We start from the raw sequence: 25,721 nt of genomic DNA, 5'->3' as shown, positions 1-25,721 counted from the left end.
ATAAATTTCTATCTACCCTTTGTGCACTGAATTACAGATACAGTTTATTAAATTACAACTTTTTCTTATAACATTAGTCTATTTTTATCACTGGGTTTTACATGGTTTTATCGAATAAATGTAATTCAGGACACATGCATACATTATCATTCATGCCTTATTATCAATGGACATAACTAAAGCCGAAGTAAGCGTATGAACAAAGGCCAGTTTGGTATCTACAATCTTCTTAAAACCCTAAAAATAAAAATGAGAAACTGAAACTTTGTAAGAAAGCGAAAATGATTCAAAACATCTCTTCATCAGTCGAACCATTCCTTGTGTGTCCTAAAAGTGAAGAAATAATAATGCCGCCATATTTAAGTTTGAACACGTGGTTTGATCACATTCACACGTTAAAACGCCTTAAAGGGGGAATGAAGCTGATAATCAGGGTTCAAAGGGTTAGCTCATGTAATGGTGTGTGAGCTCCAGGAGAGGGCAGCACTGACACCTGTCGATTGTGTTCAACTCCACTGAAGTTTTTGGCTTCAGTCTGACTGAAGGTCAGCATTAAACACAAAAACAACCTTTTCTCCCTTTCTCTCTTTCCAGAGCGAAACCTGAACCCCAAGGCGGCCTGCCTGAAGCGTCGTGAGGAGGAGAAGGTGACCGTGTCATCGGACGGGGCTCCCCTCTCATTGGCTGCACACCACGTTGCTGCTGCTGCCATGGGCGACGGGTCGAACCCTATGGGACAAATGTAAAACGCAGCAACATCTCCTCCCCCCCCTGAATGGTTAGAAGATTTCACTTATACACTAATCTGCTGTTGTACCTCCAAGTCCCACTAAAGAATCAATTCAGAAACCAGTCAGAACTTGAACCTGATGTTTGCCATTCAATCATAAATCCCTGTCAAACATAACAGTTGGCAGGATTGTCTTTATTTTGACATTTTGGCTTACATTACGTCTAAATTGAAAGTTTGCTCAAAAGGTGGACAAGCTTTCATTTGTCCATCTGTTGTCTGATGTTCGTTATGTTGTGTCTGTGTACTTTTTAACCGGACGTTTCCTGCTGAACTGAATTTAGAAAGCCCCCTTACATGTCCCGTTTAGTTTATAAAGATGAACTGTGAGAGTCGTCCTCCCATTTTATCATAAATCAGAGCCATCCACTTCTCATTTTCAGTCTATGATTGAGAGGTGTTACTCTGTAACCCTGTTTGGGTTTTGTCCCAGTTTTTAACAGATTCCATGAAGTGTAACTCAGATTTCATTTGATCATTTGATAAAAATTGTTCTGAATAACTTAAAAAGACATTTTATATTATTATATTCTAATAGATTTCAGACAGTATCAAGCAATCTAATCGCTGGTTACCATTTCCAATTATAAATGCATTGAAGACAATTCTTTGATGATATTCTTATATTTGGTAGAAAAAAAATCCCTTAAAGCACAGTAGTGCTGAATGTGCAATATGAATCAATCGCAGGAATAAAAAGGTTGAACGTACACAGACAACATGTTGATCAAAAGCCAATTGGGTAAAACTCGTTAATTGAAAGAATTTGTAGAGCTGAGTCATCCTGTGCCTGGCAGAGCTGATAGTATATCAGCTGGGTGAAAACAGAGGCCAGTTTCTAACCAGTTTATAACTGGCCTGGGTACATTTTAACAACAGATTGGCAGTAAGTGTGATTTTAATGTGTGATTGTGTATTTGTCATTTCAATATCTTTCTTTTGAATTTCTAAACATTTGCATATTGTCTTTACACTTCAACTCTTTTTGTCGCTCACACTCTTGTTTGTAGAGCACTTTGTCGTGCTTCCGCTGGTTTTCTGGTGTTCTGAGTCTTGAGGTAGCAAAGGTCTTTGATAAGAAGTATCAGTGACCTTAGACAGAGCAACTCAAGAGCTTATCTGCAAAAGCATCACTTTTTTTTTTTTTTTTTTAAATCCTGGATGGTTTTGAGTGTTTTAGCTCATGAAATTGCAGAACACATATGTGACCCCGTTATTGAGGGAAAAGGACCGAAAACCCCTAAAGTGCTGAGTTCATTCACCGTGCCGCTGGGAAGGGTCCTTTGGAGAATGCTAAATGCATGATTATTATGTTGGATAACAGATAAGCTACATGTATTTAAATCAGGGCTGTCAGCGTTAACTTCTGAAAATGAAAGTCCAAGGTTAATGCATTTGGTTTTTTTTTGGTTTTTTTCATTTTGTCCCTTAAGGCCCACCATAGCCAAGCCACCATACAGAAAGCAGAATCTCCCTCCCTGTAGGTATTGGATGAAAAGAGCCAGACCTATGAGCCTTTGAATCATGTCACTTAAAAAACACCTTCAAGGCTAAGACAAGTAGTTACAAGTATTATCCACCTCGTGACATCAAAAATGCCACTTTTTTTCCCCTCTTGTTTTTATCATAACAAGTTCCTTTTTTCTGTGGTTAAGTTAATGTTGAAACCTTAGGTCTACCTCAAGTTACTTATCTTCTTTAAAAATAAAAGCACTCCAAAACAGGAAGAAACATTGCAAAAACTCAATGTGCCTGTAACACATATTAAATCTTTACGGGACACAGACATCCATACTGGAGTTTTATGTCCCTGTACAGTGTTGTAATGTACTGTATTCTTTAGTTACACTTATACATGGTTATATTTTGAACACACTGCCTTTCATTGAAAGATGATGTTGGTGAAAAATGAAATCAACATAGTAAAGTTTGGTTGTCATTCAGCTTAACTATGTAGACCACCATATTGGTAATATAAGAAAGTTTGCCCTCAAAATGACTGCTGGTAATTCACATCACATCACCCATAAAGAAATTAGCTTTTCAGAAAGAAACCGTTTTTTAACCACGCCAAAAAAATTCTTCTGTAAAAAAAAAAAGTGTATGTTAACCTTGGACCTAATGGAGATCTGCCTCAAGTGGACACTTGAGGGACTGCAGTTGTTTTGCATTTCGTCATTGGCTTTATTTTCATTAATGGAGGTTGCTGCTGGTCTTTGGCATGCCCCTGTTCCTAGGAACATCTCCCTCTGTGTTCTGTTATGGCAGAACATCTCAGCAAACTTTTTCTCTTTGTTTTGTCTGCATGTGCAGTGTTGTGTGTAGATTTCCCCTCCTTCATGTTATCTTTCTGTTTGTTTCTACAGGTCAAAGGTGCCAGAGTTCATCAAGATGATGAGTGACCACTTCCTCTGACGACATTTCCATAATAACCTGGCAATGGATCAAACCTGTTGTTGCTTTGGCCTGACCAATTTGATTCTCTGGAAATACGGCCTGACCAATCAGATCAGCCTCTTTCTCGCCTACCCTCTGTCGTCTCTAATCCTCCCCTTCAGCTTCGTCTCCTTCGTCTGTCAAGAACACAAACTGCAGTCACAATTAGTCGCTTTCATCACTTTGCATTTCTAGCTGAAGTGAACTGGATGCTACTTAGAGGAGATGTTAAAACAGCCGCTTTGAACATGGCTGCTACCAAGTGGCAGTCTATAGGAGCATTTGGACAAAATGGACAATAGTCTTTGGGATCACATCATCTGAAAAATTCTGCGTCTTGAACTACTTGTTTTATCAGCATTCCCTGTTTTAAAGAACAAAACGGTTCTATATATAGTATATATATATATGAGATAAGGAAAAAAATGACAAAAAACTTGTTGAAAATGTGCAACTGGACACAAGCAGTAAGGAGGGTACGGGTTGAGGGGAGTTGTTCAGAACGGAGCAAAACATATCACAAAGTGTTTCAAGAATTTTTGTTTGTTTGTTTTTTAAACGACATTGCGTGGCTGATGTTGAATCCAGCTTCAGTGCGTCTCTGACTGTATGGCAATCTAACGCCACACTGTGGATGAAGCTGTGCCTGATCTCCTCTTGGATGCAAATCAGTCAGATAGATACACATGGAGTAACGCAAACAAAACAAACAGCCTTCCCACTCAAACATCCCCATGCAAACCACGTTTTCACTGTTAAAAGTAAAAATTAAGGAGAATTTAAGAATCTGTTGCGACCCTAAGCTATGGGTGCTTGATAGGCCAAGTGATCTGAACTAAAATGAAGATTGCAATGCTTTTTGACTATCATGGATGCCTAGGAAGAAGAAAAACAAAACAATTTGAGCTTGGGCAATATCTTCTGCTTCTGATACATTCCCTTGTAAACATTGCAAAAATGTAATTTATATCACCAGTGTTAAACCCTAAATATCTGTCCATACCTTAAGTTCAACACAATAATATTGACTTTGCAGGAAATACCACAAATACAAAATCCTGGACCGTTATTTTTAGATGGCCCGTGTTTATCTAGAGGAAGAGAGAACCTGGAGAATCATTCATTAAATCAGTAAACTAATCAAACAGTGATGGACTCCCAAGGGACTGGGGTGTTAACATTATCATGAAGAAATTAATGAGAGGAAGAATCATACTGTAATGAAAAGAGTGATCTTCTACTTGTACCAGGAAGTAACGACTTTTCTTGGACACCAACATTTGAGATTGCCACTTTCAGTTTGTAGCACTGATGCAGAAATTACAACAGAAGCAAATGTCCCCAATCAGAGTCCTTTGACAAATATTTATCAGCATGGGTAGAGCTGGCTGAGTTTGAGGATTGCTGAAATCCAAGGATTACTGGGCAGATGGTTGATAGGATGGACAGATGATATAAATGATAGATGGATGGATTGGTGGACAAAAAAGGAGGAGGGTTTGACTGAGCACCCTAATGAATTCTATGCCATGGTTTGAACGTTCCCTGGATCATTATTGCTCGACTAAGAGTGCTACCACCATCCTGAATGCCTGAATTCTGAGAGTTCTGGGATTCTTTGAAGGGTACGAAAGTTGGATTGGATATGTCAACATCCTGAGGAGCGACACAAAGAGGAAAAGAAAGACAGAACAGAGATTCAGAGGTCTACACTATAATGAAGCTGCAAGGGAAGCAATTGAAAAATCATTGGGCTTGGGGCAATACTTTCTTGCAGGGGCCAAATAGCAGTAGTCAAAACATTCCTGTGTCCAATTAATTAGTGTCCCCCATTTCCTGGTTTAAAATCCAGCTCATTGTAACCTCAAACCCATCCTTCTTCTTCACTGCCCATAGTACACATCTTGAGGGATTTTATAAAAGACATTGTTGGTTTGTCTGTTGCTGGGACCATTAACTGTCTCAACTGTCCATCAAGTCATCCCTTTGTGCCATGACATCACAGGGATTGTAGGCAAAAGTTTGAGCACCACCATTTTTGCTGGTACTGTTGGAGGTAGGAATACAATGATCAATTGTAGAGCAGAGTGAGGAAAATACTGTTTTTATGCTGCCATGGTTTTAGCATTGGGTTCTTGTTTGTTTTTCAAGTTGGCAAAATAGGCTAGACTTTCGGCTGAGGTCGTGTGCCAGAGGACCACGTGTGAGCAGAATCTTGCTTATAAGTTGTATAACTGGCAGAATAGGTAGGGTTCAGGGTTTCATAAGTTGGCTGACTTTGCCTCTGTACCGGCTACAGTTAGTGGAATGCAGATGCTTTGGGCGGACCATAAAAAACATGCCATGCCTGATGTAGGACCAAGACCTTCTGACTACCTTGATTGACTCATCACTTATCCTGTACTTCACTTTTGAAAATATGCTGCCATTTGTAATTTGTAGTCTTTTTGGTTCAAGATCAGTAGAATTGCAAATTCAGCATTGAAATTGGGCAATACAGGATTTGTTGAGATGGTCAGTGGAACAGAACAAGATTTGTCACATTGACTAAGGAAAAAAAGAATCAGGACAAGAAAACCCAAATGTTGGTCGTGTTGATATACATCAAGGTCTACCGTCCTGTCTCAGAGAGTGGTCATTGGAATATCTGCAAAAGCGTGCATTGGTTTTTGGTGTCATTCTCATATTCTTCTTTCACCTTCGCCCAAGTTTAAACCCTCCTAAAGCAAGGCCAACAGTTGGTCCCCAGTCCCAGCACTGTCCTGTCCATGTTAACCCTCGCCTTATGAGCCCTACATCAGAGCCCTAGCCCCTCTCCCGATCCTCTTCTTCCCTTCGGCGGTCCCACAGATGCAATTTGAACATTCACAATTCTACCAATGTGCCTTTTTAGAGTTCATATCATTCGAGTTGCCAGAGGAGGACATTTATCTGGTCTTTTAATAGGATGCAAGCTTAGGGAAACCTGTTCTTATTCGTTAGGTTCTATGCAGTCAGGTTTTTTTACCAGACCTGGGAATTTAAAAAAAGCTAAAAAGGAAAAAAAAGTATTTTTTGGATAAAAAAAAAAAAACGAAACTGTATTTAATGTACTGTACGCTTATATGTAAGTAGACAGCGTGTTCTGGCTTTCAGTCAGCAAGACAGACGCTTGATTTAGCAAGACAAGCCCCCATCCCAGTCCTTTCCGTCCCCTCCAAGTTCTCCATAATCCCCAGCCCTCCCTGTTCCAAGATCCAGCCCTGTTTCCATGGTGAACAACGCGTCTCTTCTTGTATTATAGCTTATCAGCTTTTTATCAATATTTGACCGGCTTGTCCGTAAGCCAATGTAGTCTTCAGTACAAAGTGTGTGGTCGTATGTTGTAAAACAGATTTTCTTTCTCTCGCTCTCTCTCTCTCTCTCTCTCTCTCTCTCTCTCTCTCTCTCTCTCTCTCTCTCTCTCTCTCTCTCTTGCGCGCTCTCTTTTATAAGAAGAATCTTTTCTCTGATTACTTTTGTCTGTTCTGGTTTACATGTCTATTATAGAAAATGTAAAAAGCAAAAAAAAACAAAAAGAATAAAACAACACAATTCGCTATCCGACAGCATTGTTCTCTGTCGGTGGTCATTTTGACGCGGTTAAACTCTTACCCAATCAACAGGAAGGCACAGAAACTGGAAAAGAATCTATTTGAATAAATCAATCTATATATAAATGTACAAAAAAAATATATACAATATATAAGGAGGGTGCCATTCTGTGTTATTTTTTATTTCTGTCGCAAAGGAGTGTTTTCTTGGGGAGGAATTATTTTTTTCTCAGAGACTGAACTGGCAGAAGTCGGCGAGGCCCCTCAGTGTTAAAAGTTTTCAACTGACTTTGTTGTGTTCTCCGTTGTTGCCATGACAACACCCTCAGACTAGTACGGCACCCTGCGCAGGACAAAATGGGACCGACGTTCCATCAGCTCCTTTCACTGCTATCTATCAAAGGCAACAACTCACAGACGTTTGTAAATTGTATGCAACAAAATGGCAAACTTTACCATTATTTTGAAATTGTGTACGTAAAAGTTATATTTTTACATGTAGACTGTTGTTATTTTGTGTTTTAGAAATATGTTGTATCGGTTCTTTTGTTAAAAGATGAAAAAGTAAAATTCAGTGTGTGTTGAAAAAATGTGTCACATTGAAAATGTAGTGAGGTCAAAAGTTTCAAATCATTATTTTTTTTTCCAACATTACGTTTATTATCTGTGGGGAACATTTTTTAAGGGTTTGTGGGAGGAATCAGAAACCATAAATGATATATGATATTTGTCTAATTTCCCATGGCTCATTACATTACCATTTTTAATTGTATTTTTTGCAGAGAAATGTGTAAATAGTCATCAAACATTTTCTGTGGGGTTTCCGTGGGGTGAGGACTTGCCAGTGAGAGGTGATGATGATGAACTTGTTTTGACTTTTTGTGGAGTTATATTTGTCTGCTTACAGTAGCCAGGTGCCAACTTTTAGTTTTGGTCAGTGGTGCACAGTGCTGTATGTGGTTTTAGTTGCAGACCATCTAAAGTGTGAGTCAATTTATTGCCTTCCCTTGCACCAAGAATCACGTGTGTCAGAGCCTTCATTTTACCGTGAAGTTTTTCTAAATTCATTTTATTGTCAGAAATGACCTGCTAACAGTAATGTGCACAGGGTTGTACCAGCCCTGATTAAGTTCAGATGTCGCCTCGAATGAACGCAATTTCCAATTAAGCACAAAGTTAAGAGAGATCAATTCCACTCCTTAGCAGTGTACAATGACTGTAGTAGACCAAGAGATGACTTTATTTGCCCAGTGAGACAAATTATAATTGTACTCAAACTGTAGATGGGGGGTATTGGCTGAAAAGGAAGGATTAACCAATTAGCTGTCACCCAATCACATTTCTATGTCATATCTTACACACACATAAGTCGCTGTTAGTGTAGTAACAGCAGTTATTTCAGCTGTTAGACAATGTATTAACAATGCTTTTCAGTCATTGGTCACATGAAGTTAAAACGTAATTTCTGCAACAGTATGTTAGTTAGCTTTCAGCCCTGTGGAGCAACACAACAATGGTACAACTTCAGTTAAAAACTAACTGGTTTACACATAATGTTAAGTGTGGACATTGACTCAAACTCAAGACAGAACTTATACAGGACTGGTACAACAGGCCAGATATGTTTATTTAAAATACTGTATGTTATGGTAAAACCCTACAATTTTTTTATGGACTGCTATCAGAGATGTAACGGTTTAAAGGATTTGTAAAATTACATTGACAACGTTTCAAACGTGATGTAGGGACCCTGAATCATAGTTACTGCTGGCTCTGACTCCTGTGTATTAACTTTCTTCAAGATGGGCTGTAAATGTTGAAAACATGAAAGACCCTCAGCACCTAATTCAAGAATAATATATAAACATTTTGTAAAAGATTGGAGTATTGCTAATATATAACAGCAAGTCGTCAGCATACAATCTTATCAGCTATTTCCCCAAAAAAAAGATATTAGATGATGTGCGAGGCAGTTTCAGTCAGTTGTTTGAAGTGTTTGCCATTAAAATTGAGCTTTTCATCAAAAAGAGAAGCTGCTTTGAATCGGACCTAGGTAAAACACAAACATTGAATCTGTCAGTGTAAGTGCTAAATGTATTTTTTAATTAATATTATTTTTGCGATGCTTTATTTCATATTTTCTCTTTGTTGTATAACCAAGTCATCTCCCGATACAGTATCTTCATTTTTATGTTACCCCTGATGTTTCTATTAGTCAGAATGTTAACTTTTTCTTTTCCCCTCCTTGTTGTATATACACACACCTCATTTCTCTTTTTTCAGTGACTGTGCCATGAGCTTTGTAATCTGTTACTCTGTACCAGTTTTACTGCAATAATGAGTTGAATTCAAAATGGCCACTCTTGTCCTTTATTTTCCCATCCATTACAGAAACAGGAAACCGCCTTCTCTTTCCTCAGTGTGAACACATTCAAATGTTGAAATACACTCGGGTAAACTCAGACATGACCAACAGCAGTAGCACATAATCTGAACCTTGATACATTTGTATAACACTCACTATTTTCCACATGAAACCATTTAAACAATCCTTTTATAAAGTCATTTTAAGTGCTGTTAAAATGGCACTCCTTTTGCACGAGGTAAAATAAGCGCCTGTCTCTGAACATTAACATAATAACAGACATATTGTAAGAAAAACAAGGATTAACCAATATTTTTAATCTCTTCTCGCCAAGTGTTTCACCAGAAGCAGTGAGTCATTTCCATGTACATACCCATAAATGGTGAGAACTAATGCAGGCTGAACCTTGAGTTTTAGGTTTTGAAAATCATACTTTTTATCTTTGGGATCTAAATTATCAAACAACATTGGGATTTCATGTTTAGAAAGATGTTACATCATGTTTCTGTGAAAAATTGAATTAGATTAAATTTAGATTAACTTCGATTAAAATAGATTACACAAAACATAAGAAAGTATAACTTTGGCACAGCATTTTAGAGACAATCTTTGTTAAAGCTTTTAAATAGAAATATAAAACGGAACTTTTTCTATCTTTCAAGCTTGATCCAAAGTCAGCTTGACTGATTGAATAGGTGCCTTTAGTTTGTTATATCCCTTTTCAAAAGTGTTCATGAATTCTGTGAATCAATACATTCTTTAGAAGAAAAAAAAAACTGAGTTACAATTTAATTGGTAATTCCTCATGTGTACCAAGTACCATAGTTTTAAACATACTGACGTTCTCCAAATGAATGTTTGGTTTCCATGGAGCCATTACACAAATATTTCTATGAACACAAAATTAGTCTACAAATCACTTTTTCTTACAACGCCTGTAAATAAGTCTGATATGGAGACCAGCTCCAATAAAGGAGATTTAAAAAAAAACATCAGCAAATCCAGATCTGTGTGATACACCTGTTGTTCGTTAAGCTAACGAGCTGTCAGAGCAGAAGGACTGCTCTTCCTACTCATGTTCACTGTGTTCAGATTAACCAGAGCGCTAACCAGAGCGCTAACCAGAGCGCTAACCAGAGCGCTAACCAGAGCGCTAACCAGAGCGCTAACCAGAGCGTTAACCAGAGCGCTAACCAGAGCGCTAACCAGAGCGTTAACCAGAGCGTTAACCAGAGCGTTTCTCTGTGACATCGGTGAGCTGACGAGCTGTGACTGGATGATTAGAGTGCAGACTTTTGACACATCTAACCAGGTAAAATTTGACTCTACACGTCCAAATATTATAATTTAGGTTCCCCCTTTTATTCATGGAAGCTTTCATCAGAGTATCGTTTGATGTATCCTGACGGTCAGAGGATAATAAAGAACAAAAAGGCCATAAGACAGGGGCTTGATCTGAATCTGAAGAAGAATTCATTATTATTTTTATATGTGTAGTATACATAGTTTTCAAGCCCTAATCATATGTTTTTGTGGTCTTAGTGCCTGAATATAACTAAACTGCAAATCCGGACCGATGGCAATGTCGAACACATGATGAAATTCATAAATGCAAAATGTTTCACCACAAGTCAAGTCTCTACCAGCCTGACAACAATGTGCTGGGTAATTTTTGCCATGTTGACGGCTCTTTTTTAAAACTCAACCTGGAAGATGCGTATGTAGCTCTGCATGTGCTAAACAAAGGCTCCAGGGCGAGCTACTTCTTGTTTCTGTGAAGGGTCCACAATGATGACTTTGCAGGGGCTCATGCTTAATCAACAACATCCTGCACAGCTCAGCAATGCCTCAGCAATGCCTTTCACCATTTTTGTGGAGGATAAATTCAGCTATGTTTATCCTGCATACCAATCTCTTAATGTTTATTTGTGTCACTGTCAGTAGAGTTTGAATCCTTGAACAAATTAGACATGGCACACGATTAAAATATCAGAAAATGGCCAAAATGTTATCAAATTTAAGAGTCAGTTTAGCAAACAATAGACTATCAACTGGGAAGGTGCCATTGAAAAGTTTTAAAAGCATTTCAAAAAATCTCAATGGCAAAAGTACGCTAAACTACAGACACCCCGAGAAAAAGCATAGCATCTTTTTTTTTTTTTTTTTCAAGTGCTCTGCCTCCGAGCACTCAAGACAAAAGACTCGCAATTTTTCAGAAAGGTGCCGTTGACTTCGTGGCCGCTCTTTTCTAAATCTATGGTTTTCTGTTTTGCCGCCTACAGACTGATCGGGAAATAAACAATCAAATCAAATAAAAAATAAAAAGTACCTCAGCTGTGTCGATTATACAGCAGCCATTGTCAACAGACAGAAGTGCAATGCTTTTCTTCTCCGCGCACAGACTCGATTAAACAGCCAGCACTTTTCCGCCCATAAAAAGATGCTAGCTGGACAAAGGGGCCTTAGGGTGAAGATGACGTGAAATAAAACTTCCTTCTTGGTCCCTGTAATTTAAGTTGGCAAAGAAGTAGGGAAAAAGACATAAAGCAGAGTGTAAATGTTGTGAGGGCCTGAGCTTTTTGTTAAAGCTTTCTTTTGGAGTGACGTATTTGGACTGTAGATGCAAAGTTTAAACTATGTCTTTCATCGATGAGTATGAAAGAGATCATGAACACTACATCCAGTAAGTAAGGAAAGAAATAACAACAGTCAAACAAGAGACCAAATGGTCTAAGAAAAGCATTTAAATGAAATGACTTGCTGATGTCGCAAAGTGTGACTGTGATTAAAAACTTGTTTTGTTTTCGCCTTGTGCAATTCATTCTGAACATGCTGAGATGTGTTCTGTATGGCATTGAGCACGGAAAGCACATTCAATTAGGACCTTTAAGTCTGTTTCCTTTAGGATGCTGGTAGTTGGAGATATTCATTATGATTTGCTGTTCATATCTTCTAATTTGGAAATCAACATCAACAATTGTTGAAGTTCTTCCTCTGTGACCTTGTTGATTTTGTAACACGTGCAGAGTAAACAGAGTCCTAACTTGACTCCTTATATTTGACAGGGAAGGTAAGCAGTTTAATGCAAGCCTGTACTGGAAACACCTTGCGTTATGAGTTCACAGGAACTGGTTCCTTTGAAGGAATTGCACCTTGAAGGGCTTCCATGCAAACTGTGGGATCACCTCAGGATGAGTCTTATTGACTCATGGAGGTGTTTGTATCTGTTTCTGGCTGCAGGCTATACAGGGAGTGACATCAGGCTCTATTTCCCACTTTACATTTTTAGGAGCTGATTGTACTGTCACGTTAATACATGATGTGCTCATTTTGCAGATGCAAGCACATTCAGTTAGGAAGCACATGCTGTACATGTTATTCCACTGATAGCATTACACTGATGCTTGAGGGAAAGTAGGTTAGATATTTAAAGTCCACTTAAGAGTCAATCCTTTTTAAGCCTACATTAGGAGGTTATGGATCAAACACAGAAACATGCAGGCCGTTATAAAGTGCGTTGGCACAGGTAAACGCTGCAGAAAGAAGGCCCGTTAGTTAAAATATTTTCACTACCAGTTTACATGCAACAAGTATTTTATATTGTCACGTTGTCTTTTGAATCAAGCTCATAGAGGACTGTTGACCCTTCACAACAACAAAGTCCTCAAGGTTCACACCTTGGTTATCAGTTTTCCTTCCTTCTGTTTTAAAGTTTTTGGGCGGTCAAATCCTTTGTTGTCCTTTGAATTCCTGTCATTATTCATGTGAAATGTATTTTTCCTTCTTGTTGCAGGCTGACCTTTTTGTTTTTTCTTTTTTTTTTTTTACCTCCAAAGAACATGTAAACTCTTCCTCCTCCTTTGATTACAGACCAGCAGGATAACTCCAGATTGCTATATTTCTAAGTAAGTCATGCAATACATGTGTTGCTCTAATGGGTGAAGAATGCTGATGCTGCAATGAAATGGAAACCGTTGAAATGTGGATTTCAAAGATATAGCAGATTTCACAGAATTTTTGCATCATCTCTATCAGATGAACAGTGCGTAGGCAATCTTGCAAAAGTCTACATGAAATACCATTTACTGTTACACTGATTTGGCAGTTGCTCTTTGAGAAGGAAATTGAACTTTTGCTGTGCTCTCGGTTAAGGTGGTTCCAACTCATTGCTAGTTAAGGACACATATTGTAAGATTAGTACTAAGGCTTGACTCTCAGCTTGCGTTTTAACAGAGGAAAAAGACACCAATAAATCAGTGAGCGGTGGAGGCCTGACCTCTCCTCCCTCATAACAAAGCTCTGCTGCTGCTCATTTGATCATTTTTCCCCTTTCTTTCTTGGAACTATTTCCCATGCTCTGCCTGAATTACATTCAGACGTATTCATCTTCCAGGCTTTCAAAACTTTTTTTTTTTTTTATTTCCCACAAGTCATTCAATAGATGTTTCGGTAGCTTAATACAACATGACGTTATATGAGTTATGAAAACTGGGCATTACCTCATAAACGTTTGTTTGTAATAGCAGTATCTGCTGATCTATACAACAATAACATGAGGGTGTTTTCTTTGATACTGAGTTTCTTATGAATGAACCCATAACTAATCATCCCTCTGTCTCTGTTATGTTTGTTGTCATCATTCTTTCCTCTTATTTGTTTGGAATGGTATTTTCATCCTTGTATTTGTGCTGAATGGAGGATTTTTTAAACATTCATGTTAATCTCCATGTTGGTTTCAGGATTACGCTCCTTTTGTCGGTCATCGTTCCAGAAACATCTGATTTCAACTGAGCCACCTGGTTAAATAAAGACTGAAGACAGAAAACCCCTCCACATGGGGGCTTGAGTATCAAGAGAAATTACAGGACACAATATGTTACAGTCAAAGAACCAATCAGACAGATAAAGTAACAAGCCTCTCAGGCACAAGGAAGAGTTGAAAGAAGAAAGAGATGCGGTGTCTTAAAAACACACAACACCCAGAGGGATTTAATTCACAGTAATTTAAAATCCCTGCAGACATTTTTTCAGACCAAAATCTGTGTAAACCCAACAAACCTTAAAAAAAAAAGTTGTTTATTTTGAAGAAAGTCTTGGAAGAAGATCTACTCCATTCATTCTCACACTGTGGTACGAGTGGTGGTAGGTGTCTTGTGATACTCGTTTTCTAAAGATGTACAGATCAAAAGTATGACAAACAAAGCTATGATGGCAAGTGGAGGAAGCAAATATGTCGATTTATATGTTTGTGGCTCCTACGATATTGTGCGAAAACTATAAGAAATATGACTGTAATCACTTACAGTCAGGATTCTTTTGGAGTGGTGTGCAGTCAATCATAAATAATATGCATAACAGGAATAAAATGGCCTCCTGTATAAAATATATATGAATTCAAATATTTCAATATTGGTCATAATGGTGATGAAGGACTAAATACTTTCTGAGGTGGTTTCTGAAAAGTTTGAGAACCACTGATCTGCTCGATTATCTTGGAGTGTGTACCCCTTCAATCACGTTTTCAGTATAAATAGCCAGTGATAGCAGGCTCTACGTCCACAGTTAGATTGTAAACAGGTGATTTTAAAAGCTAATTTTCCATGCTTGTTTTGTCGCCTTTTGTAATTACAGCTAATTTAGCATCAACAAAAGAGGGCTTAAAGGAGAACACTGGTCCTGTCTGTCGCAGATTGCAACAACACACGTCATGCGCTTTACGCTGCCCATTTCTTTGAATTCTTCCTGTTTACTGATTGGTTCCCAAATAAGCCTGTTTGATGACTCACACTAAGTGTCAAGAAGAAAAAATAAAGTATAAGATATGACACATGGATGTAGAGAAACAAATCCAGTCCAAAATGGGCTTCAGTGTTGTTGTTTTCAATCGATAACATTTAAAAAATGTGAAAACAGAAAAAGCAACAATAAATCAAAGTGTACATCCACTCACATGTCTTACGTAAGTGCTTGCAGCAGTGTGAGTTGTCGGTGTGTGAGTAAAGGTTGTGTCACTGGTACACACCCATCTGGAGCTTGTTTCTTTGAACTGCAGTCACACCCTGAACGACGCGAAGCTGACACAACACAACATGTACAGCTCTCTGCTGGCTGATTCATGATGTGTGTGGGATGATGAAATAGACTCCTCAATATTCAGCTTTCCCTTTTTTTTCAACTTCTGTGGCTTTAATGTTGGAAAAATCATCTCCATACCAGCTTGAAACTTTGTTTGACACTTTGTTTGCACTTTGAGATTTGCAAATTTAAAATGCTCTACATATAAAATTAATTATTATTTTCCTTATATCTCAGTGTATCATAAGATAAGATGAGATAAGATAAGATAATCCTTTACTCATCTCGCAAGCAGAGAAATTTACAGTGTTACAGCAGCAAAGAAGGATTGCAGAAGAAAATCACACAGTGCAAAAAATTGAAATAGAGAAAAATGTGTAGTTATTTTAAACACAAATTCAACCTGATGTATCCGGCACATTTGAAAAACATGTCTCATTTGGATCTTAGAATCTGTATTAAAATAGATTTAACAAGCATTTTATACAAACTTTTGATTGCTTAATAATTGGGATAAATCTTGAACTCTTGATAATATTTGATAAAGAACGTCTTCCCCACATCTAATGGAGCTCTGCTGTCAAATGGGAATGAGAAAGGTTCCTAACGAGTTCAATGATCTGGAAGAGTTACATGGCAGTGATAAAAGCTGGTTGAAATCTCGAGGGGCAAGATCAAAAAAAAAAAGAATGAATTCTTCTTTCGTATTACTTTTATCAGAGGAAACACTTGACCGTCCGTATCAAAAGGAACGTAGTTAAAAATGATCCTCAACCTTCCACCAGCAACTGTTACAGCTACACACACAGCTCTATTCTTTCAGGTTTGTTTGATGAATCCAACGGAACAAGTGACTACTCCGATAATATTTGAGTCTGCAGAGTCTAAAATAACACTAACAAAATGAATCAATGTAAAGAGACATTTACATGAGCTTGATGGTTTGCTTGATGTATTTTTTTTACAAACGCACTCATGTCTTACAAATGTTATCATCACTAAAATTAAAGGTCCTATACTCTTCTTTTTTCCTTTTTTTTTGCTCTTTAGTGTGTTTTCCAGGTGTCTTGTGCATGAAGAGGCACATCTATGTGCATAAATTCAAAGTCTGCAGAAACGTGTCTTCTCCTACGTTCTCATGTTAGCTGTAGCAGTAGCTGCATGTAACGCTTGGTCCCTAGCCCCCATAGATTTTTTTTCTGAACAGTAAATTATTCTTCATGACTCTATATATTGTGTTTGTTCTGATTGGTTATTTCATGGGTGAGACTGGAGTTTAAAGGTGGTGAAACATATCCTTTAACTCTTCCAATCACTGACAATTCTTATAATGCTCCCAAGAGGGTGTGTGTATTGATCTTTACATGATAAAGTTCCTGCACCTTTATCAGCTTAGATCGAGACAAAGATCTTCCAGAAACTTCTTCAGGTGAGAATAACCGGCCTGAAACCTGATTCTGACACTTTCAGATAGACTTTCATTTGAGTGACGTTCAAATGAATTTATTGAAGTCTTTCCACAGACAGATTTTCACACTGCAACAAAAAAATACAAAAAGGCTGAAAGTCAGTGCATTCGGATTCATGTGTGCATGTGTTTGAGTCCATAGTAGCCTATGACCAGCTTAATGGGTGTGTTCTGAGCTCCAGCACAGAGGAATGTGAGGTGTGGTTGTTCATGTTACCCAACACAAAGCAGTTTAGCATTCAGTCAGACACCTATAGCAACCAGCAGCTGTTTACAACAGTCGGCCCTCTTACAGGAAACTCCAAAACCTTCACAGTGAGCTGTTTATGCAGGTGTGTGTTCAGTCTGCAAATGCTCCTGTTTGAATGCTTCCCTCAATTAGACTAAAATCATGAATAAAATGCACAAACTCAAATCTTCAAAGTTCTAGTTTGAACGATCTCTATTTCATTTAATATAAGACACATGAACCTGATATATATATATAGTGATTAATTTTCATTACAGACACACCTCGATGAACAAGCCGACGCTGTCAAGTACAACCTCAACCACAAAAATGCTAAACAACACTAACATGTTTTCAAGGAATATCAAAAGGTGCAGGTGTACCAGAACAGTCCATTTATGGTTGGAAATAATGTGACTTTTATTCAACTTATTATAAGTGTATTATACAAAAAACGTGAGTCAAGAAGCAATTGTTATGGCAAGGTCATGGGGTCTACATGTGGACATGCCCGTCTTTACCTGAGAGCATGTATAAAGCCAGAGTCAGATTCCCTTTTTATTGACCACATTCCTAAACACTTAAAATATTCTGATTCAGAATATATATTAGTTGATTAGAACTGAGGACAAAATCTGGGGCTTAACTATCATTAGTTTATCATGAGTTATAAAGTATTGCTTACAGTCCTTTAAGTGAAATTACGAATGATTATGATGGATTATCCTGATGGGAAAGTAAATTCAACCTCATGTCATCTGAGGGAAAGACAAAAGAAAAAAAACATTTAAAAGACAAAAAGATGAGAAGCTACCAGATAATGATTCAGCTTTTCTGCCTTCTCCGGTTAGTCAGTCAAAAACATGACTGACATCAGAGAGCAGAACAATGAATCCAATGTGCCAGAGGGGAGGCGAACATTCCTGAAATAGTTTCAATAGCTGCATTTTGGTAAGAGATGGTGCACTGCATCTCCAAAAATGGTGAGAGACGTTCACATGCCTCCTTAAACTTTCTCTCTCCTCTTTACCCTCCTGTCAATCACCCTCAACGGGGCGGAGCATGCGAACAGGTAGAGCGACAGCGATTCAGCGAGCGTCAGCGTGCGTCGTTGGAGCGCGCGCCCATTAGGCACGGCTCCGACGCGCTGCAGGTGTTGCCCCGGACACACCCACAACGCAAACTTTTGTCAGATAGAAACTCCAGCCTGTCAGTCTTGAGCAGAACACCACGGAGGGAGCATAAGTAGGTAAGAAGCTGATGATTCACCTGAACTCTTGTTAGATTTTCACCAGCCTGCTGCGTCGCTTTCATTGACACCGGGGAAATGCTCGTGTCGTTCCGCATCCAATAACCTAACTGTAGTTTTGGTGAGTTTGAGTGAAGCTAATTTGGGTCAAAAGTATTCTGTGTTTTAGTAAAGGACAGCAGGTGAAGAGACATCTGCAGGTCAACTTTAACCCCAGAATCTACTTCAAACCAGAACTTTAAAAGGCAGATGAGAAGAGAGTTCATCCAAGCCAGTGTTACATCAGTATTGCTGCATGTTGTTAGATATGATTATTTGGGTATATTACGTTTTTTATACAGTCTACTAGAACGAGATGGATGTAAATCCTAAAGAAACACAGACTGCAAATGCGAAAGGTATCTCTTAATGTGATTTAAAAAAAAAAAAGATTTGAAGTGTGTGTGCGTGCGTGCGCGTGCGCGTGCAGATGCAAGGGTTACATCTTGTCTCTTTCCACATATTACACTGAGCCAGAACTGTTCACGAAACACCCCAGCATTAAGCAACAAAGTGAAATGTCCTGCGGTCACCTCATAAAACCTCAGTCCGGACAAAAAACACATTTCTTAGAATAACTAAATAATTGAGCAACACTGTTGACAACTGTTGAGCCCTAAAGTCCCAATCAGAGTAGATATATCTTTATGAAGTCTCTGAATCCAGAGGGAGAACAGCTGATCAGGATCGGCTGTCATGGTCCCCTTGTACTACTGAGACAAGCAATCAGGCTGAAATAAGGCCTGACTTTAACATTAGTCATGAGACTCAAAAATCATAAAGTGTATGTGTGAGCTTAAACTTTAGAAAGAGAGGTAAAGTCAGTATGACTTTCAGGTGAAAACAATTTTTTGATACAGTCATCGAACAAAACGTATCCGAATATTAGTGTTGTATAAATCACAAAAAGAAAGGAAAAGTGAAGACTGTATGAACCAAAAGTAAATGCATGCGTCTGTCTGTGTCCCTCTGAGGACAGTCTCTTTATACTCGTCACTACTTACTTCTAAAGAGGGCTAAATATTAACATCGAAGCCTATTGTGATATTTCTAATAAAAATGTGTCTGCCTCTGTGCTGCATGAGTTTAGAGAGGCTGTTTGCTCCTGTGCACGAAGCCATGTCGCTCTATAAAAATTTAATTTTCCCAGTCCAGTTTGGAAGAATTTGACTGGCCTGACCTTAACCCCATCCAGCACCTTTGAGGGGGAACTGGAATATCTCATGGAAAGCTCTCCAAAAGGAGTAGAGACTGTTTTATTGTGTTTTGAAAGACACATTTTACTATCAGTCATGGCTGGAATGTAAGGAATATGATGGGAATATGATGGTGTTATAGACGGTATAAAGCGTCTCATGAATAGGATGTACATATACCTAAATATTACCAGGTGATATATCGGTTCTCTTGGTGCAGTTGCTTTCAGGATTACTTCGTATTAAATCTAAATCAGACTCAAACAGAAACAGAAAATCAGTGTAAGTAATTAAAGGGAGACTAACAATGGGACTCCCATGTTTGTCCATGTGATGAAACATGCTGTGTTGGTGCATCAGAGGAGCGCTCAGTCAAAGGGCGAGTCCGACTGTACTCTGCACTGTGCTCCGATAAGAAGGCTGCAGAAAGGAGATGTTATCTTTATTTCAGATGGGTGGAGGCCGGTTATGTCTCAGACAACGACTCCATGTGGAGCCACAGTGTCACTCATTAGTTAATTAATAACGATGGTAACAACAACACTGCCACACGAGACCACGGTTACATGCACCGGACCTTTAACCTTGGCAAGGTTTCTGCACCCACGTGTTGGGAGAAGCAGGAAGTTTGGCAGCTGTTTGGTGGATGAATCTCAGTCTTAAGGCAACTTGTGAAATAGGCACGAAAAATACAATACACTGCCTCCTGTACAAGCACACCTTTTTCTTGTTTTTGCATGTCAGTACTGCATTTTAATTGGATCTGAAAGCCATTGAATGTCAGCCAACAGTACTGAGTTACATGGAGGTGGCATGAAATGTTCTCTAAAACGGTGCCTGCTTGTTGATATTTCCTCGAAAAAAAGTGAAGCAGGAAGCCTATGGACCTATTTAAACCAACCTAATGGTCACTACTGCATAAGTGGAGCAGAAGCTAACTTTAGTAACCTAGCAACATGTGAGCGTTGATGAGAAGCTCCCACTGAGGCTGTGGGTGCTGCCAGCTCAAAAATGTTGTCAAGGCTCTTACAAAAATGTAGCAGAAGAATGTTTTTTGGTTTTGTTTTCAAGGTTTATTTCTTTGTTTTGCTTTTATTTAGAGATTGGACAGCATATAGAGTCTGTGATTGAGGGAGAGAGAGAGAGAGAGAGAGAGAGAGAGAGAGAGAGAGAGAGAGAGTGAGGAATTACATGCTTCAAAAGAAGCTACAGTTAGGATTTGAACCCGGGATGCCCGCTCTCGAGGACTTTAGCCTCTTGTACAAGGAGCCCGTGTGCTTGCTGTACACCTGTGCCCCCAGAAGATTGTATCTCGTGCTTGCTTAACAGCTGGCCCCAAACAGAATGAATCTTTGGACATTCATCTGTTCAGGTTTGAACTGAGAAAACACAAACTACAATAGCCTCCTAGTTGTTTGCTAGCAGGAAAAATGACCCTCTGCCTTTTTATCTGCTTCAGATGCTTTATTTTCAAAGAGTTAAACACACTAGTGGAAAGGCTCCATGTGCGCTGTTGTCCTGAGCTCTGCAGGCCTACACTGTGTTGTGTTGTGTTGTTGTCTCAATGAATGATAAAGCTAACAGAGGAGTCAGTCATGCATGTTTAAGTGTTTTTCAGAACAAGGAATGCTGAAAGTCTGGCTTAAATCCGTCTGTTAGCATCTGTCTTTTTGCCTCATGGCTCTTTTCCTTTATCCATGTTATCTTTTGGTTCACATTTCGTGATCTGCTTTTATCTATCTCAGCCTCTTCCACCCTTCTATTTGTGTTCTTTCATGACTCCTGATTTCAATTTTCTTCTTTCTCCTCCCTCCTTTGACTTTCATCTAATACTTATCTGCCTTCAAGATCAAATAATGCCTGAACTCGACAGGGGTTTTGGAGGATTTGCATGCCAGAGTTTGATTGTTTTTTTGTCCACAAATGTCTTGCCAGTGCATGTTTTCACTTTCTTGTATTCATGGATAATCACTCATTTCGGTACGTTTTATTTCCTCATACCTCTGTTTCTCTTTCGTTCCTCTTCCCGTCACTCTCACCTTCTTCCTGTACAAATTTCACACCCTTTACATTTTACTTTGGCCCTTGAAATATTTACCTCCGTCACTTTTTCAAATCAGATAACCTTCAAACAGCTCCCCCGTGTCTCTCACACTCTTGTTCACTCTCTCTCTCTGCCTTTAATGTGTTTTAATGGGAGGACATTCTTTCCCTTGACTCCGACCCAGTTAACCAACCAGACCAACCAGAAAACTGTTCTGTCTCACAGTTGTGCTCAGCACACACCCATCCACTGTGTTTCTGTCACTCAGTTGTTTCAGTATTTATTCAGGACTTTTTTGATACAATACTTGAGAGACTATGAGGCTTAATGAAAGCAGCTTCACACAGGCCAAATGATATTGTGCCTAGCAAGTTAACCGCTAACACAACTTTGACTTTTAAACACATGGAGTCTGCTGGGGCCCCTCCGACGACTTCCTCTTCCACTGATTTTTACTGACGAACTTTAGTTTTCACAAGAATAATGCATTATATGCTAAGCAGAGTAATGAGAATGAGTGTTATCAGATAGGGCCCCATTAGGGGGGTTTACTGTCACTGCAAAATTTGCGCATTTTGAGCTACTGCTGTGGTAGCCCTCAGGGGGCCCTAAGTGGCCTGGGGCCCCAAGCAGCTGCCTGCCTTGCCTGCAGACAAGCAACGCCGCTGCCTTTGTTTAGAGATGGGATGGTAAATAAAGTTTAAAATAAGAGAGAGAGTGAGGAAGAGAGTGGGAAATGATATGCAAGAAAGGAGCCAGATTTGAACCCGGGCAGCTCACTTGGAGGACTACAGCCTCTATACATGGGGTGCACGCACAAACCACTACGCCACCGACGCCCCAAGATAACCTACAGTACATTATGAGGGCCTTTTATCTTAAATTATTACCATAGTTTGTGCACTAAATGTACAACACTTTTAATGTTGATATCATTAACATGTGTTTTCTGTCCCTGGTCTTTTGTCTAGTGAAGCATGCTGCTTTAAAAACAGCAGATCTTTGAAAACTGTAAAACTGCTTCCTTCTATCCAATGGGTCAGAGCATGTTTAAGCAAAACTTAACGAACAGAAGAAGATGTAATTTCTGCTGAGTCATCATTGTTATTTAAGATATAGTTTTAATGACGAGGGCTGAGGACTATACCTGTACAGCTCACAGTCTCTCTTACCTCATATTTTAAATGTAAATCATCCAGGACTGTGCCTCTCACAGGATGACACAGTCTGGAATGTGTCATCCAGGGCCTTAAAGGATCAGTATAAATCTGTTTCAGTTTGTGTTTCTGGGTGTGTAGGTGGGTTCGGAGACTTTAATGAGCTATAAAAATGATAGATGAGGTCATTGTTCTCAGAAAACGTGTGTGTGTGTGTGTGTGTGTGTGTGTGTGTGTGTGTGTGTGTGTGTGTGTGTGTGTGTGTGTGTGTGTGTGTGTGTGTGTGTGTGTGTGTGTGTGTGTGTGTGTGTGTGTGTGTGTGTGTGTGTGTACTCCCATTGATCGAAACCTCCATTACCTTACCTTTTAGCTATGTCAAAATGCGACTGATGCTCTTAGGCTTGGCTTGAACACATACAAATCCACCTGATGTTGAAACTGTGGTGGAAGGTTGTGACTTGCCCCATCTTCCTTCCAGTAAGGTGACGTACAGAGAGATGCAAATACACAACGTATTCATTAACCAGATCTCGTCATGGACCTCAAAGGCCTTGGAAATAAAACAGGTTTCCCTTTTTTCACATTAGTCAGCTTTAATGTCAAACCGATTTGAATGATAAATGTTCATGCCATCAGTCGGCTGGTTGGCTCGAAGGCTCGAGGTCAACTCTGACTCATTATTGAACCATGATTCATTTCTGAACCAAATAAAGTACAAAATATCGCTGCACTTTGGATAAGTACACTCTCTAAAGCTACATGTGCTGAATATAAATTATTCTTAAGTACTTTACTTCCACTTTTGGGCTCACACTTGACTTAATCATCATTATCATCTCCATCCAGTCTACCTGTCGATCTACATTTATGTTTTTCCACTTTCTTTTCTGTGACTGAAAAGTTCTACACACTGAAATAAAATTCACTTACATGAGAAAAAAAGATTTTCTTTCTTTAGTCAAAATTAATGTGATCGTTATGCTAATTCTGCTAGCCTGTTAATGGCAAAATAATGTATTATTGTCATAGCATTACGCTAACAAAGTAAGATGTACAAATTGCACCACTAGCCCCTGATTATGACGACACAAGTCTGCTCCCTGTCACTTGGTGTTCCTGAATTTTGTTTTGTGTCAGTTTGCTTTCAGTGGGCTCATGCCCTATAAGTCTGTTGTTTGTTTGACAAATACCCAAAATGTTTAAAAAAAAAAAAAAAAAAGTAACACAACCCAAAATGTTTTAACTGCTCGACAAAGTAACAAAATGCTGAGCCCAAAAACTAGTAACTCTTTTCCCAAAATATAACGAGTTGTTACAATATTGTTCACATAATAATTTAACAACTTTTTGTTAAATTTTCTAACATTTTAGATCGTTGTTAGATTTCGGGCTCTAACAGGCTTTAATAAGGACCTTCGGGTTGCAGGTATCAAAATAACTAGTAAGTGAAATACATTATTTTGAAATTTGAGGACGACACCCTGTTGGGCCAATTTACAGGATTCCATATTTTAGATTCGTATTAATCTTTCACAAAAGGGAAGAAAACACTGCTTGTTTGTGGTAAATGTCTAAATCTGAATCATCACTTTTACTTTTTCGAAGAGATGGGCTGTTATTCTTTCAGGGGACTTAAACTGTGCAGAGGTCAACGTCCTCTCTGTGGCACGAAGACAAAGTGTGTGTTGAAGTGTTGCAGTCTTCTTATCTCCCTTTGCTGTGTGATGAGTTTTTGTTCAGGGTGTTGTCAGCTGTCTGGATGTTTTAAAAAGAGAAAGGTATGTCTGTGTTTGTCTTCACTCGCTTCACTCTGTTCCTTTTCCATTTGCAGAAGTGATCAGACACATGCGAGCGAGACACACAATACCTGCACTGTAAAAGCCATCACATCTGCTGTTTGTTTGGCGCAGTATTGATGGTCAAAGAAAATAATTGCACCTTCTAACTTCCCTTTTCAAAATGAGGTGTCGATTTCAAAGAGACTCTGTGCTTCACAAACTCGGACAAAAGAAATGATAATAAAAAAGGGAAAAACGTCAGTCAACAAATAAAATAACATGCATCAAAGTAGCAGATAAAATACAGATGAAATCAGTCAAAGATCTAAATCCTTCTGAAGAAGTCAGATGAGAAAGTACTGAGTGACAACGATGAAGAAAAACAAGGCAGTGATTTTTCTGCAACTTTGTACAGAACTGATTCAGTAACTTCTGCTGCCCCAAAGCTTCACTGAACAACACCTCTATTATGTGTCACATTCATTTCTATTCAGATGTCGAAGCGTCTGGTATGAGGAACTCCCCGAGGTGGCATTTGGTACCCATCAATCATTGACCCGATGGAATTCATGTATCACGAAAGAACCTCTGTGTCCTTATTTGGACTGTATATTACTGTAACCACAGACAGAAACTTCAGTGGTGGAGTCACACATCCTTAAGCCCACCCTGCATCATTAACTACTTTATTTCTCTGAATGGGAGCATGACTTACAAAACAAAAGCAAGAAGAGCAGCTTAAAACTATCAATTAAGTATTAAGTATAATTATTTACACCAGACGAGAATTCATGTTCTCATTCTGTGTTCAATCTGAGAACTGCTGACTGTATTTTCCTTAAAAAAAAAAAGTTAGCAGTGTGACTGTTGTCACTTAAAATCCTGAACACACTGTAAAGGTGTCGGCGTGAACACCTCTGTCACTCACCAGTAGACTTAAGTGTTATGTTAGTCTGCTTTAATTCATCTGAAGGGTTACGCGGGTCGCATCATGTACAGAGGATCTGTTAGTTAGCTTTGACAAACAGTCGACGGCACACAACATCCCAAATGAGTGTGCCTTGATTTTTGTAAACTCAGCAGTGACTCATGGCGAAGCATGAAGGTGGATGTAGACGGCAGATATGTTAGGAATGAGGGTGTGAGCCTCCAAGGTAAGCTCACACTCACAAACGTAACTCAGTCAATTGGGAAAGGTAACGTTGCATGCTTCTGAACATTTCCAACCTCACGTCGGTGTGTGCTAATGACTCGTTGTTTGATTGTGGGATGGTGTGCCCATACAGTATGAGTGTGCTGTTATATCATTTGTATCAACACAGG

The 25,721-nt window shown here is 38.9% G+C and overlaps 2 protein-coding genes across 11 annotated transcripts in view; both read left to right on the top strand.

The window, feature by feature from the left end:
- The window catches only part of tcf4 (transcription factor 4), a 230,504-nt gene extending 221,352 nt beyond the window's left edge, over nt 1-9,152 (top strand). For 8 of the 10 annotated variants that reach the window (XM_079365223.1, XM_079365221.1, XM_079365228.1 and 5 more), the window contains 2 exons: nt 595-742; nt 3,157-9,152. In XM_079365223.1, coding sequence (XP_079221349.1) covers nt 595-742; nt 3,157-3,205 — 197 coding nt within the window. In that variant the 3' untranslated portion in view covers nt 3,206-9,152. Of the gene's footprint in view, nt 1-594; nt 779-3,156 lie in introns of all 10 variants that reach the window. The other 2 variants (XM_079365225.1, XM_079365222.1) reach the window with 1 other exon arrangement.
- A 1,257-nt stretch (nt 9,153-10,409) lies between these two features.
- Nucleotides 10,410-25,721, top strand: part of LOC306837022 (uncharacterized protein) — a 57,306-nt gene continuing 41,994 nt past the window's right edge. The window contains exon 1 of the mRNA XM_079364454.1: nt 10,410-10,475. Within this exon, the coding sequence (XP_079220580.1) occupies nt 10,440-10,475 (36 nt within the window). The 5' untranslated portion in view covers nt 10,410-10,439. The remainder of the gene's footprint in view (nt 10,476-25,721) is intronic.

Source organism: Symphodus melops (genome assembly GCF_947650265.1).
Source record: "Symphodus melops genome assembly, chromosome: 16".
NCBI lineage: Eukaryota > Metazoa > Chordata > Actinopteri > Labriformes > Labridae > Symphodus > Symphodus melops.
Note: the sequence above shows the minus strand (reverse complement) of the source record. Positions and strands in the feature narration are given on the sequence as shown.